Consider the following 14,481-nt stretch of genomic DNA (forward strand, 5'->3'; position numbering starts at 1 on the left):
TTGGCTGATTGTATCTCGTAATCTCCTGTTCTTTGCGCCTTCAATTTCTGAAATTGTGTCTGCTTGACATAATCCAATTTGATTTTTGTTTATGAAATTGTGCCTGTTTGCCATTTTCAATTTCTTGTATTTTTAACACCCTCAATTTAGGATTTTTCTTATTCATGACTCCCAATAGTTTGCTTCAAGCGTACAATTTTTTTTCCCCTAACTAATAGGGACAATCAGCGATAACACATTTCAAATTTTGAACATAAGTAGCTGAAAAAAAGTAGATATAAATTAAAATTTAAAATTTGAAATAATGTTAAATACATGTAGATTTAAATACCAATATTTTGTAAAATGTTTTGCAAAAAAAAGTATCAAGTTTTTGTATGTAAAATGCATCACACAATATTTGAATCAGAATTGATGAACCTTTAATTTGGAATGCCAATATTATGAGAAGCTTTCCCATCTTGCGAATTTTTTTTAAAGAAAAATATAACAACCAATTACGAAATAGAATATAAAACAGTATGTTAATTGATTATCTTTTTTTTTAGAACTTTACCTCTACAGTGATTCTATCATGTGACTTAGACAACTTTTTTTAATATCAAAGTATCCCATTAACTCTTTTCATTTAAGATTTAACTATTCAAGACATGGCATTTCATTTAACAGATTAACTATATATTTTTCGATGCATATTGTTTCATGTATGAACTTAAAAATTGAATTTTTATCCACATTATTTTATTAACAATATTACACTATCGTATTGGGAAAAACATAAAAAATCAACCATTGTTATTACGAGATAACCATTGTTATTACGAGATTAAAGTTATAATTAATTTGATATAACATTCTATAAATGTCCTTTCATTTATTTTTTTCATTAAACCTTGAGAAATTAAAAATGAAAAAGGGAAAGACATTTTACACCAGCATGATGCACACCTTAACATCCGAAGTGGCTTCTCAAAAGTCAATTTCTTTCCTCGTTTATTTATTTTTATAACACGGGGAGGAGAAATACAAGTTGAAATGTAGCTATCTTGGCACACAGAAAATAATTCCGAAATCCACCCACCTACACAATTAATTAATTCCAAAATAATATCCCATAAGAAAATATAAATACACACATGCCACGATACAATTTCCCATTCCCAACTTTTGAATTCACAGAATCAGAGGAAAGAAGAGAAGAAAGAGTGGGAGAGATCTCATTCGTAGAAACGGCGTCGTTGCGCCCACGTGGACGGTGCTGGTAACCCCTTCGCCCAGCTACCGGCTGTTACCGTTAAATCTCTTACACGGTATCCAACTGTCAGAAATTAAAAGTAAAAGTTAATAAAAAAAACAAAAAACAAACGGGGTAGGACGGTACGGTCCGTTGGTTGCACCCTCTCCAGGACTCTCTTTCTACCGTTCGTCTCCTTCTATAAATAACGGCTTCTGAGCTACTGCTCATTTTTTCCCTTCTCTTTCTCTCCATTTCGCCATTCTCTCCGCGCACCGTTTTCCGGCGCAGTCGCCGGCGAGTCACCGTCGTTTCCGCCGGCAAGTCTCTCTCACCGTTGCCATCCTCCTTCAGGTTCTCCCCTCGTTTTACTTCACAGTACCGTTTATTTCCCTTTCGTCTTCTCAGATCTGTCTCTTTTTCTGTGCAACGATGAATTACGCTCATTCCTGCGTCGCAGCTGAATTTCACTCTCATGCGTGATTTGTTTTTTTTTGTCTTGTTTGAATCGCGTGATAATGCTGATTTTCCCCCATGGATCTTGATCTGTTACTTGTTTTCCTTTAATGCGCCATTTATCATTTCGTTATTGTGTTCGGTTTTTCAATTTTCATGATTGAATTGTCGGAGTCGAAGGTGATGTTTCGTGTTGCAGAAAATGTGCTGAGATGTATTTATTTTTTTATTCCATTTTCCACTCTTCTTCTGGAGCTTAATCATTACGAAGGGTTGCGTATATAATAGTTTTAATATCATTTTGATTGTGACTCGAGATTGTGCTTTGCGTTTCTAATTCAGTCTTTGGTTTTATGCTTTTTTATATTTAGTTTTTCTGATTTGGTTGCTAGGAATTTGTTTGTTTCGGTTTTGCATTTGACCTTGGCACATATTGTTGTTTTGTCTGTAGATAGTATATATTTTTGATATAATCGTTCCGTTATTAGAGAAGTTGAGAAAATGGACGGCCATATGGGAATGAGGAAAATCAGCTCTCACTGCTCTATCCCTGATTTGGATGATTCTGATATCTTACGTTTGCTTGAAAAGCCAAAGTTGAACATTGAGAGACAGAGATCATTTGATGAGAGGTCACTCAGTGAGCTCTCCATTGGTCTTGCGAGAGCGGGCTTGGATAACTATGACACTTATTCTCCAGGAGGAAGATCTGGCTTCAACACACCTGCTTCGTCTACACGGAACTCGTTCGAGCCTCACCCCATGGTTGCCGATGCCTGGGAATCCCTCAGAAAATCTCTAGTCTATTTTAGAGGCCAACCGGTTGGCACAATTGCAGCTGTTGATCATCAATCAGAGGAAGTTCTGAACTATGATCAGGTGAATTCCTCAAACAATACTGAAATGTCATATTCCAATTTTAGGGGTGTGTTCAATTTTTTTTGAAAAATGCAAGCCATCGAAACTTAATGGTCTAGAGCTATGATGAACTAAGTTGTCCTTAACATGCTTCTTTATTACTTTAATTTGAAAATAATGGCACTCTAGAATACTTGAAATTGAATTCTAGTACATGTATCACGTGTGACAAGTTTACATTTAATTGCGTGGCAATTTGAACTTGAAGCATCATACAATTTACAGATTGCTGCAAATTTTGCAGGACATATGATATGTGATAATGTAACATGATAACATATGTTTAGACTTCATAATTACCCAAAAGCTTGAATTTAATGAATCTAATAGTACTACAATAAAGTGAACAAAAATAAACGGATGCTCTATCATATATTTGACTGAACATTTAAGTTGGAAATATTCTGAAAGCCCCTTTATTCCTGAATATTACCCAAGCCTCAGGTTTTGTGATAATGGATCCCCCGCAAACCTAAAAGCACCATGAACTAAATCTTTTTACTGTTGTGGGGGTCTTCTAAGAAAGAGTTTGATATTTATTTTCTAGGTTTTTGTTCGAGATTTTGTGCCCAGTGCTCTAGCCTTTTTGATGAATGGTGAACCAGAGATAGTCAGGAACTTCTTGTTGAAGACACTGCATCTTCAGGGGTGGGAAAAAAGAGTAGATCGGTTTAAGCTTGGTGAAGGTGTGATGCCAGCTAGTTTCAAAGTTCTTCATGATCCTATTAGGAAAACAGATACTCTTATTGCAGATTTTGGTGAAAGTGCAATTGGAAGAGTTGCTCCAGTTGATTCTGGATTCTGGTGGATAATTTTGCTTCGTGCCTACACAAAGTCTACAGGGGATTTATCTTTGGCTGAATCACCTGATTGTCAAAAGGGAATGAAACTTATACTGACTCTATGCTTGTCAGAGGGGTTTGATACATTTCCAACTTTGCTTTGTGCTGATGGATGTTGCATGGTTGATCGAAGAATGGTAAGATATAGTTTGTGGCTGTTTCTCTAAGATGATCATTATTGCTTGTTATCTGGCTATAAGAATGATTTTTGGTGCATTCCATTGTTTATGAACAAAGTTAGTCATTTTATGGTGCCAGATGATTCAAATGCAATTAGAATTGTTTTTTACAAGTCTTGCTCTTATGCTATGTTAAATTCTTTAAATGATTTGGCAAAAGATTATTGGATGATGGTGTAGAACCTTTTTTACACTGATGGGGTATCACATCTAAACTATTTATAAATTATTCTATGTATTTTCATGTTCCCTGGAGTTAAGCTTTCATGTATTTGGCTGATTTTGAAGAATTTGCATATTTTATTAATTGTTTCTTCTGCTTCCTTTCTTTTTTCTTGCAGGGCATTTATGGTTATCCAATAGAGATTCAAGCACTTTTCTTCATGGCATTGAGATGTGCTTTGTCAATGCTGAAACAGGATGACGCCGAAGGAAAGGAATGCGTAGAGCGTATTGTGAAGCGTTTGCATGCACTAAGTTATCATATGCGGAGTTACTTTTGGCTCGACTTCCAACAACTAAATGACATTTATCGATATAAGACCGAGGAGTACTCACATACTGCAGTAAATAAGTTTAATGTTATTCCTGATTCAATCCCAGAATGGGTGTTTGACTTTATGCCAATGCGCGGGGGCTACTTCATTGGAAATGTTAGTCCGGCCCGGATGGATTTTCGATGGTTTGCTTTAGGAAATTGTGTTGCAATTCTATCTTCTCTGGCAACTCCGGAGCAATCAATGGCTATCATGGATCTTATTGAATCTCGCTGGGATGAATTAGTTGGAGAAATGCCCCTAAAAATATCTTATCCTGCAATAGAGAGCCATGAGTGGCGAATTGTTACTGGTTGTGATCCCAAAAATACCAGATGGAGTTACCATAATGGAGGATCTTGGCCAGGTTCTTCCTTTCTGCTCATATATTCAAACTTTAAAATGCATTTAATGTGGGATTTGGTTAATTGGGATTTTGACCGGTAGGTGTGCTTAGTTGTGCAAACTGAGCCACATGTGTGTTGCCATATCTTAGTTATGCAGATAATGTCTGTCATTAACTAAGAACAGAAAGGCAGGATGTGTGGAACACACGTTGTTTGAAGCTTAGTAACTTTGCAAATGTCTCGGGGTCTGTTTGTATAGGCTATTAAAAAAAATGTTTTTAAGGATGTATAAAAAGGTGATTTATTTTTTTAGAGGTTTCATGAAAAGAAAAGGTTATATTTTGTTTAGTTACAGTTGTAATAAAAAACACTCTTTCCAAAAAAGCATTTATGAATACACTTTTTTTCCCCAAAACTATTGAAAACTGCTTAAAATATCCAGAAACATTATTCTTTTAGATTTTATTTTTCCTTAAATCTAATTGAAAAATAATTTCGCTTCTCATGAAATCTCTAAAAAAATAAATCACCTTTTTGTAAGTCTTTAAAAACACTTTTTTTAAAATGCCTAAACAAACAACACTAGTAAATTTTTAAAAAGTGTTTTTTTTTTTCAAAATAAAAGTGTTTTTCATGGGGTAAAATAGATGTAACAAATGGGCTCTTAATCTTTTCTATGAAATCACATTGAAAATGGGTAAAACTATTACTAATAAAAAAAACTGTTCTTATTACTTGTTAGCAATATTATTATTTATTGGTCTCAATGAGTGGTAGTCTATGCCTACCAGAAGCATAGTTCATTATTCTTTCCGCATTTTATGGAATAAAATTATCAACATAGTTTCGGTGGCCTTTTTTTGTTTAATAACTCTTCATTTTTGCTTTGTTTCTGGCTTGAGTGCAGTGCTCCTGTGGCTAGTTACAGCTGCTTGTATCAAAACGGGGAGACCACAGATTGCAAGACGTGCAATTGAACTTGCCGAGAGTCGTTTACTGAAGGATGGGTGGCCAGAGTATTATGATGGTAAACTTGGGAGATATATTGGCAAACAGGCAAGAAAATACCAAACATGGTCTATTGCAGGTTATCTGGTGGCAAAGATGATGCTGGAGGACCCCTCACACTTGGGGATGATTTCCCTTGAAGAAGACAAACAGATGAAACCGGTTATTAAAAGATCATCTTCTTGGACTTGCTAAATTCAGGTGATAGATAAATAGTATAAAAAACGAATAGAGAAAAACTTAGAAAGTGAGAGATATTGTTGTTTCAATACACGGCACTATTCTTGGTGATTCCCTTCCTCGTAGGCTTGATTGGAAGTTTGGCTTGCTTGTGTAAAATAGCTGCTGCTGAGACTGGCTTCATGCTTTTCCCAAATAAGTAAAAAGACACTTCAGTTCATGTTTGCTAAGTTTCAATGCTACCGTCCCACTTGTTGCGTGGGATAATTAGTAAGATAAGAGAAATCATGAAACATTCTTCATTTTATTATTGTGTTTCCTTATAGTTTGTCAATAAGGCTTCTTTTAAAAAGGGCCTAGAACAGGAAAGTATTAGCTTTTTCATATGAAACTTTAGGTCTACTGCCCACATTGCTAAAAAAATATGGTAAATTATGATTTTTCTTTTTTACCATTTTTCGTTAATACAGTCTACTTTCCGTTGAGTTTTTTTTTTTTCTGGCTTTCATTTTTGGTCAGAAACCTTTGTTGCTTCATTATTGTTTTGCTCTTTATTGTGCCAATCAGTTTTTCTTGCCAGGTATCATTTTACAAGTAGCAAGTTTATTGAGTTGATCGTAGTTAGTGTTCATTAATCAATTTAAATGCAAATCTTAAAATATTAAACTGAAAATTGGATTGAAATAGTTTATCTAATGCTGTAAACTTGGAATATTTTTAATATTATCATTCTTGTATAAATATCTTGCTAATTTTGTTTCTTTAGGGTCTGATTAATTATTTCGGTGTCTCACTTCAAATAATTTATCATTCTTATATAATATCTTACTAATTTGGTTTATTACTATTAGTTTGCATCTTTTATTATATATTGAAAATAATTTCAATAAACGATAGGGAAAAAAATAAATAGGATAAGATATATTGATCGACGTATTGTGTAAAGCGAGTTTATGCTAATAATCCTGCACCTTCGCCTTTTCATAAAAACATTGTGTAATTTGCGAAAATACATAATTTATTGGGTAGGTAGTAAATCACCAGGTTTCAATATCTACGGGCTACGGGTATAAAAAAAAAGATGTTTTTTTTTTTTTTTGTTTTTTGTTTGTTAGGAAATAAAATGAAAGATACAGAGGTTAAAACTTCATTTCTTCTTATTTAATTATGTAGAAAATGAAAGGAATATAAAATGACATGAAAAATTCTAAGAAATAAAAGATAGGGATAATTTTATCTCTTTTTTTTACTAAAAAAAAGCTTCTTTTTATCTCTTTTTTTCATATTCCGTCCAAAAATAGATGAATTTATATCAACATGGATCTTACCGCTTTGTCTAATATGAAAATATTTTGTAAGGCCGATTTTCCGTAAATCTCTGTTCCTTCCTTAACGTGGGTCTTAACACTTGACTTATTTAGATAAACTTAATTTTAAGAGAAAAAATAAAAATAAAAATAAAATAAGTTTCTTTATAAGCTAAAATTAACTTATGTGTAAATTAAAAATTATCTTTTAGAAAAAGTAATAAGAAAGTTTCTATATATTAACTAATGTTTAAGCTAATTTTAGCTTGTTGATTTTTCTTGTTTATTTTCCTCTCTTCTTTTTAGAAGTGCTTAAGTAAAAGTTTATCTGAACAAATTTGAAAATATTTTAAAAGGCTGATTTTTCGTCTATCCTTGTTTCTTCCTTCTTCAATTTACTAAATGAAACACAGCGTAAAAAAAAGGATTACATGCGCTAACTTCTAAGCTAGGCTTCGTATTTTAAAACGAACAAACATGTCATGCACCTTTTTTTTGGGTCTCTCTTATGCTGTGTTGTTGATGCCATGAAAAACTCCTTTCCAACTTCCAAGTAGACAAGTAGTCAATTTTATTTTCCTAGTTTTCTTTCTCTCATATAGCAAGAAAATAACATTGAATTGGTTTTTGACTTTAAAACAAATCTGGTTGGATAATATAATTAAAAACCAATAAGATTTAAAAAAGTAACTTTTCTCCTTAAAATCTATTGGATACTTACAACACTTTTTTGGTATAGGTTACAAGTACTCTCCATTGAAGATAATTATGTTAAATTAAAATAATATCATGTTAATTAATTCACACACTTTATGATAAATGCTTACAACACTTAATCCATTTTTTCAAAAACAATTTTTTAATTGATAAAATCTCTCACAAAAAAGAGAAATCTCTTGTGAATTACTAATGATCCTTTTCCAGTTTTAGTTCTTATTCATTTTTAATATTTTTACTTAACAGAAAATATGGCTTTTTGAATTTTTTATTAGGACTAAAAACACATGCTTTATAACTTTAAAAGCTAAATGAATAAAAGTCATTTTCGTGTTACATATTTGAATTTCTAATGCCAGTGGGGAGGCTAGGTTCCCAAATTATGATATATATTTTTTTAAGTAATCCCTATTTAAATCTTAGCCAATCAATAAGTTATTTATCTAAGTGGTACTGAATTCATTCTTTTAAATAAAATCTTATATTTAAGTTTAATGAATGAAAAAAATATAATTAAAAAAAAATGTGATAAACTATATTTTTTTTGATAAAGATTAGTTATTATTAAAATTGGTGAATATTTCATAATTAGCCAAAAAATCTTGTCCAAATATTAAATGATATTTTTGGGCGTGTAAGCTTTGCATCTCACAAGTATTTGATATTTGGAGCTTCGAAGAGTCAGATTGGAGCGATGCCATAGATTCATTAAAGGAAAACATAAGAAGATACATATTTCTCCTCCAATAGCAAAAAGAAGGTCTATTTCTACTTTCGTGTGATTAAAATTTCTATCTCTATGCTAGTGGCTTATAGTTCTCGTGATATTGATCGTAGTATTTCGAGTTGTGAGCTTAATGTCATGACTCATGAGTTTGATAATTTACCCATCGTCTTTCCTTTTCCATTTTCCAAGTCTCTATGGCTTTCCTATGAAACCAACCAAGAAAATAGATAACACATGTTTGATTAATTCAAATGTCAGTAAGATAATAATCATCATAATACATCTACGAATTTATGAATAATTATAAAAGTAATTTTGTTAACTATATTACCCTTAAGATCATTGCCAATAAAACTTTCATTGAAAATCATAATACTTGATGTTATTTATCGATAAACCTTTTTATTTATTCTTTTGTTAGCCAATTATCCTAAGAAGAATAATGATTATCAAAACCCTTATACAAACGCCAAACCATTATTTATAAAATGTATATATTTATATAATCCTAATTTTATTTGTAGTCCTACATTGTTTTAGTGTTCAAACAACTTGAACTGAGATTTATGAATGAATTTTTTTCTTCGAGAAAGCCACATCATACTGTTCTAAAACACGGAAAGTGTTAATCCTACAATACCATTAATTTTACCTTTCGTTTTTTTATTCTTGACACTACATCTACCAAAAACATGAGTTTGTCTGAGATGAGGAAGACTAATTCTAAAAGATGGTTTCATAGAGGCAATTTGAGGGGTTCTTGCTCCAGTGCATGCTTGAGATTTCAATCATCCATTTTCCTTCCTCCGCACCATGGCATATAAGAGCATGGGCATGACTGTAGCACAAAGCCACTAACTAATGAAGTATTAAATAGTATAACCAGAACACTTTTTTAATTAGTTAATTTTTTTTATAGTTTTAATCTACCTGTAAAACGTTTAGAGTAGGCCTTTATTTGCATATGTGAATTCTTTGTACACTCCTTTCTTTTTTGGTAAATTGAAATTTGACCTGATAGGGTAAAAAATTGAAGAATTTTGTTGTTACACCAACCCGATTAAGATGACAACCCACTAGGTTGGCTTTGTGGTGAAGAAATCGGAGTAAATATATGAGGATGTGAGTTTGATCCTCATTTTTACTATTTTACACCTTAATTATGATGATTTTGACACTTATATAGTATCCAAATAAAAGAGGTCTTAGAAATTTAAAAAACAAAAATTGAATTAAAAGTAATTGATAATGATTAATGAGTATTTATCTTATCACAATGAAGACACTCATATACAATGGGAATGATTTATTTTAAAAAATCAAATAGAATTGGCTGATTTGATGAAAATATTAATGCATTTTATATTAAAAAATTATATTAATAGTGTGAGTTAGTGATATTTTATAATAGTGAAATAGATATTTTATATTAACTGATCTAAAATAGACATTTTTTAGATTGATGGTATGAAGAATCAGTACAACAAATCTAGAAAGTATTTTTTAGATATTTCTTTATTAATCGATCTAGAATGTAAACACCATTTGTAACTTTTAAAATTCTTATCAAGGATTTCTAAAGAATCAATTGAGAAAATACTTTTTAAACATGCTCTTCTTATAACCGATTTAAAATATTGATTTCTTTTGTAACTTTTGAAATTGACAAATATCTTTAATCATTTTCTACATCAGATTAGTACAACTTATGTAAAAAGTTCACCATAAGTTTTTTTATTTAATAATTCACTCACATTTTTCGTTCTTGCTCTAATTTAAAAATCTTTGTTCTTTGGTTTGATGGATTAAGACATCTTGAGGAAAAAATATTTTTAAATATCAATTCCTTTTTTATATAAGTGTGAATTCATTCTTTAATTTTTCTTCACACACAAGCACACACACACACACACACACACACACATATATATATATATATATATATATATATATATATATAAAGAAGAAAAATCAAATGATCTCCGTCTAACCTTGATAACTATTACATCATGTTATAACTTTAAACAGAATAATATTTTTTAAAATAACTCACCATTGAATTAAAAGTTTCTTTCACATAGATCATATATTTAAAAATTCATATCAATTCAAAATTATTTGTTATTTCGTTCATATAGATTAAAATCAATGTAATATAAATATTTTAAAATATACTAAAATATGAATAACTTGATAATTTTCTTATTTTTGTTCAATTTTAACAAATTTTGAAATAGACGATTTTGATAATATGTAGATATAATTCAAAAATTTGATAAATAAAAATCACATTCTATATCAAGTTATAAAAATAGTATAATAATTATCAATTTATATAATTTGATTCCTCCATTTATGTTCATGCGTCCAATAAATTGGTTTGCCAATGATATTTATCTTTTATTTAATTTCATATTTGTTTATAAAATATTAAGAAAATTTACTAGGATATAACTATTCTCCCTTCCCCGAAGAAATTACATTACTTCATTAGAAGTAAAGTGAAACACCGGCTAAGTTTAAAAAAAAAAAAAAAAACAGCAACTGGTGAAAAAGAATATCAAGATATCGCAACATCCCCTAAAAAAATATCTTGTACTCGTGCACATGGCTTGGGCCATGGTCCACGTTGAACTCTATCTGGGTCCACTTTGGGAGTGGATTGAAGAATCTTGCAACTGGCATAAGTAAGTTATTGCACTTAGCTGTGGAAATGGGCCCAACTAGACCAAAAAGTCAAAACATGGATCAACTTGTTAAAGTGGGCCTGTTTCAAAAAGTAGCCCAACTTTGTCGCTCACATGCTTCCATGTGACCAACAGGGAGTCACGGACACTGGCGCCCTTAAAAAAAAATCTAGGTCACCCACACACTAAATAAAATAATTAAAAACTAAACATGACAATATATGTATACAGCACATACATCAATGAGAGTTGGATTCAGTAGAAGGAGAAAATCTGGATGATCAAAGTTTAAATTTTCAATGAGAGATGAATTTAATTTAATATTTAATTTTGTCTCGAAGATTACCTCTAAAAAAAATATTTAAAGAAAAAAAATGTCTACAAGAAATAGAATCTTATCTAATGAAAGCATGAAAAAAGATGATATTGATAATAAAATCATACATAAATAATCTAATTTTTTCAGGGACATCGATAATCAATATTATTTTAGCTAGTTTTATTTAATTTAATTATTCAGGACAAAACTGTTCCAATCGTAAGCTCTCATATTCACTTGGCGTGTTTTATCATATATATTTAAAATAATTCTAATACATTTTAAATTAACCATTAATACTTTGTGTAATAAGTCTAAATTCTCATGATTAAGCATGACGACATATCCTAATGTGTTATTTTTCCTGATTCAAATTATACTTTTCTCATCTACTAAACTCAAACTTAAAATTTTATTTAAAATATTTAAACTTATTTCTATTTAGGTCAATGACTTATTGATTACACCTTTCTCAATATTTTTAACAAAACATATTTCTCAAATTAAATAATTGCTGATAAGTTCATTAATTTTATATACAATATACAGATTTTTTTTAATAAATTCAACCATAAAAATATATTAATGAGATATTAAATAATTTTGAATCAACTTACATATATACATCATGCTAATACATTTGAACCTTACACACACACACACACACACACATATATATATATATATATATATATATATATATATATATATATATATATTTAATATATTAGAAACATAAACCCTAAATAAATAAATAAGTTTTTGATGGATGAAAATATCTCTTGTATCATTGTCCTACTTAATCTTTTTGTATTTGACCCTTTATTCAAATTTTAACAAGATAACAATTAAAGGTGATAATATATATTTTTTTTATTGAGGATGTAAAAACATTATTAAGATTGAAATTTAAGATCAAACAATACCTACCAATTGGTCTACGTATGTTGTCAATACCTAATCCGAAAAGATCACATTGGCTAATAATGTTATTATTATTAATTGTTTTCACAAACTGAAATAATATTTACTCCAAATGTAGGAACAGATCTTGAGAAATAGCCCATTTAGCCGTATAGGTCGGGACATGATGGCGCAAGCAGAGACAGATATTTATCATATCAGAGAAAACAAAAGAGGAACAAAAAGTAGCAGCAGCATATACTAGTGGCTTCAACACGTATATACCCATAAACAAAATCTAAACCGTCTCTAACGAAATATTTAAGACTTGCACTCTCTCACAAGCTCCAAGATACATGTAGCCATCATGCCCCATATGCAACGGATAAAGTCCCTCCAACCCAACCTGAGAAAATCAGAAGAATGCGTGCACAATGAAATAAATGAATAAAGCAACCCTCTCTTTTTAGGTATAAAAAGTGAAGGGTCAGAAGAATTTCAATATGCACCCAAAGTGACCCTGAATATGAGTTTGTATCTTTTAAAGATAAGGATGTGTATATAAGTGTATTTTATTTTTGTGGATTAAAACTGTTAACGAGTGTTTTAGGATGTTTGATATGTTCTTTTTGGTGAATTTAAGAGGATTGATATATAGTATTTTACTTTAAATATCTATTTATTTTTATTTTATTAAACAATATCATAAGTACAAACACGAATACTTTTGGTTCGTAAATGTTGCTACAAGAGTCATAATATATTTTTAATTATTTTTACTTTTTTTCTTTGATTAATTTTATTAAACACATACCTTTATATGTTTAACTCTCGATTGTAGGAAAAATAGTCTACCAAATGAATAATATCAAATGCATTTTGAAAATAAAAGTAAAACATACATATAAAGGACATTTTATTACTTTAACCATTAAAATTAAAATTCTCAAAAAGTAGGTCAAATTTATGAAATTTCATGTGATATAAAAATTAATTCATACTTTATAGAATCATTTTATATCAATTTGTTTGTTAAGCACTATTTTTTTATTATAGAAAAATAGACTTTTCTTGAATATTTGATCACATTCCAAAAAAAAATATCATTCTTCTGGACTAATTGTATAGAAGCTCAATAAATTTGAAGAGTTCGATCGGCCCAACTTTAAACATCTCTATACATAGACCACCAATTCAACACCGGCAACGTCCTTATATAGAATGATATTTTTTATTAAGAAAATCACACACACACACATATATGAACCAAATAATAATAATAAAATAACAAAAGCCTATAATATTAATGAGCTTAATAAACTTTATGAAAATCACACACACCTAATAGAGAAATTTATTACAACTAGACAAAAATTCACCAAATATTAGCCCATAACCAAGCCTTGAGTTGTATTTAATAAAAGTTTTATTTGTAAATTTAGAAGTGTCGAATGAAGCTTGGACTAAAAGTTATTGGGATTGAGCAATTTTCTGTCGATTTACTCGAACTTCAACTGAATTTAAAAGTAAAATAACCATTGAAAACCCTAAAAAAGATCTCATAGCTTTTCCCAGACATGATACCAATGCTTGCGTGACAACTTGAATTTAGCTAGGGCTCATCAATTACCAGAAAGTCGGTGGTGGAAATCTGGTCACGTTGAACTATCTAGTGCTTCGTCTCGTTTCCAAGCAACGACTTATTCAATAACTCACCTCTCTCATTCTCATCCACAAATTAGTTACTATGACTTGTGAACGATTTTTAGTACAATATTTTCGCACTAGCTAACTAAAACTGTAAGACACATTCGAATATTTATTATTAATTTTGTTGTGTTTGATTATTTTACATTTAAACAGTTCAAAATTACATAAAATATATAAAAAGTAATAACAAAAAAGATAAAGAATATACTAAAAATTATAAATATTTTTAACATAATATATATATATATATATAATAACTTTAATAAATTAAAAGGAAAAGAATTCCTTTGTCTCAAATAAAAAATAGAATGCAAATGAAAATGAAAAGTGAACTCTGCACTAACTCAAGATCACGGGTTGTTATGACTCATATCTCATTGATCATCATCTTCCAACCCCATTATATAAGCC

The 14,481-nt window shown here is 30.1% G+C and overlaps 1 protein-coding gene across 6 annotated transcripts; it reads left to right on the plus strand.

The window, feature by feature from the left end:
* The first annotated feature begins 1,152 nt into the window (after window positions 1-1,152).
* Window positions 1,153-6,165, plus strand: LOC114402316 (probable alkaline/neutral invertase D). 6 transcript variants are annotated; one of them, XM_028364830.1, is made up of 5 exons: window positions 1,153-1,588; window positions 2,142-2,569; window positions 3,156-3,587; window positions 3,971-4,532; window positions 5,420-6,165. In XM_028364830.1, the coding sequence occupies exons 2-5, from the start codon at window positions 2,192-2,194 to the stop codon at window positions 5,713-5,715; spliced, it is 1,668 nt and encodes a 555-aa protein (XP_028220631.1). In that variant the 5' UTR covers window positions 1,153-1,588; window positions 2,142-2,191; the 3' UTR covers window positions 5,716-6,165. The 6 variants fall into 6 exon arrangements, with proteins under 6 accessions (XP_028220631.1, XP_028220633.1, XP_028220632.1 ...); XM_028364832.1 differs by having other exon boundaries at window positions 2,146-2,569; XM_028364831.1 differs by having other exon boundaries at window positions 2,179-2,569.
* Window positions 6,166-14,481: the final 8,316 nt, after the last annotated feature.

Source organism: Glycine soja, chromosome 20 (genome assembly GCF_004193775.1).
Source record: "Glycine soja cultivar W05 chromosome 20, ASM419377v2, whole genome shotgun sequence".
In the NCBI taxonomy this organism is placed as follows: Eukaryota; Viridiplantae; Streptophyta; class Magnoliopsida; order Fabales; family Fabaceae; genus Glycine; species Glycine soja.

Bases quoted from the DNA above. Each gene is read 5' to 3' on its own strand.
- LOC114402316 (XM_028364830.1), top strand. From the start codon at position 2,192: ATGGACGGCCATATGGGAATGAGGAAAATCAGCTCTCACTGCTCTATC. The intron at 3,588-3,970 runs GTAAGATATAGT...TTTTTCTTGCAG, and splicing joins GCATGGTTGATCGAAGAATG to GGCATTTATGGTTATCCAAT. The intron at 4,533-5,419 runs GTTCTTCCTTTC...GCTTGAGTGCAG, and splicing joins TAATGGAGGATCTTGGCCAG to TGCTCCTGTGGCTAGTTACA.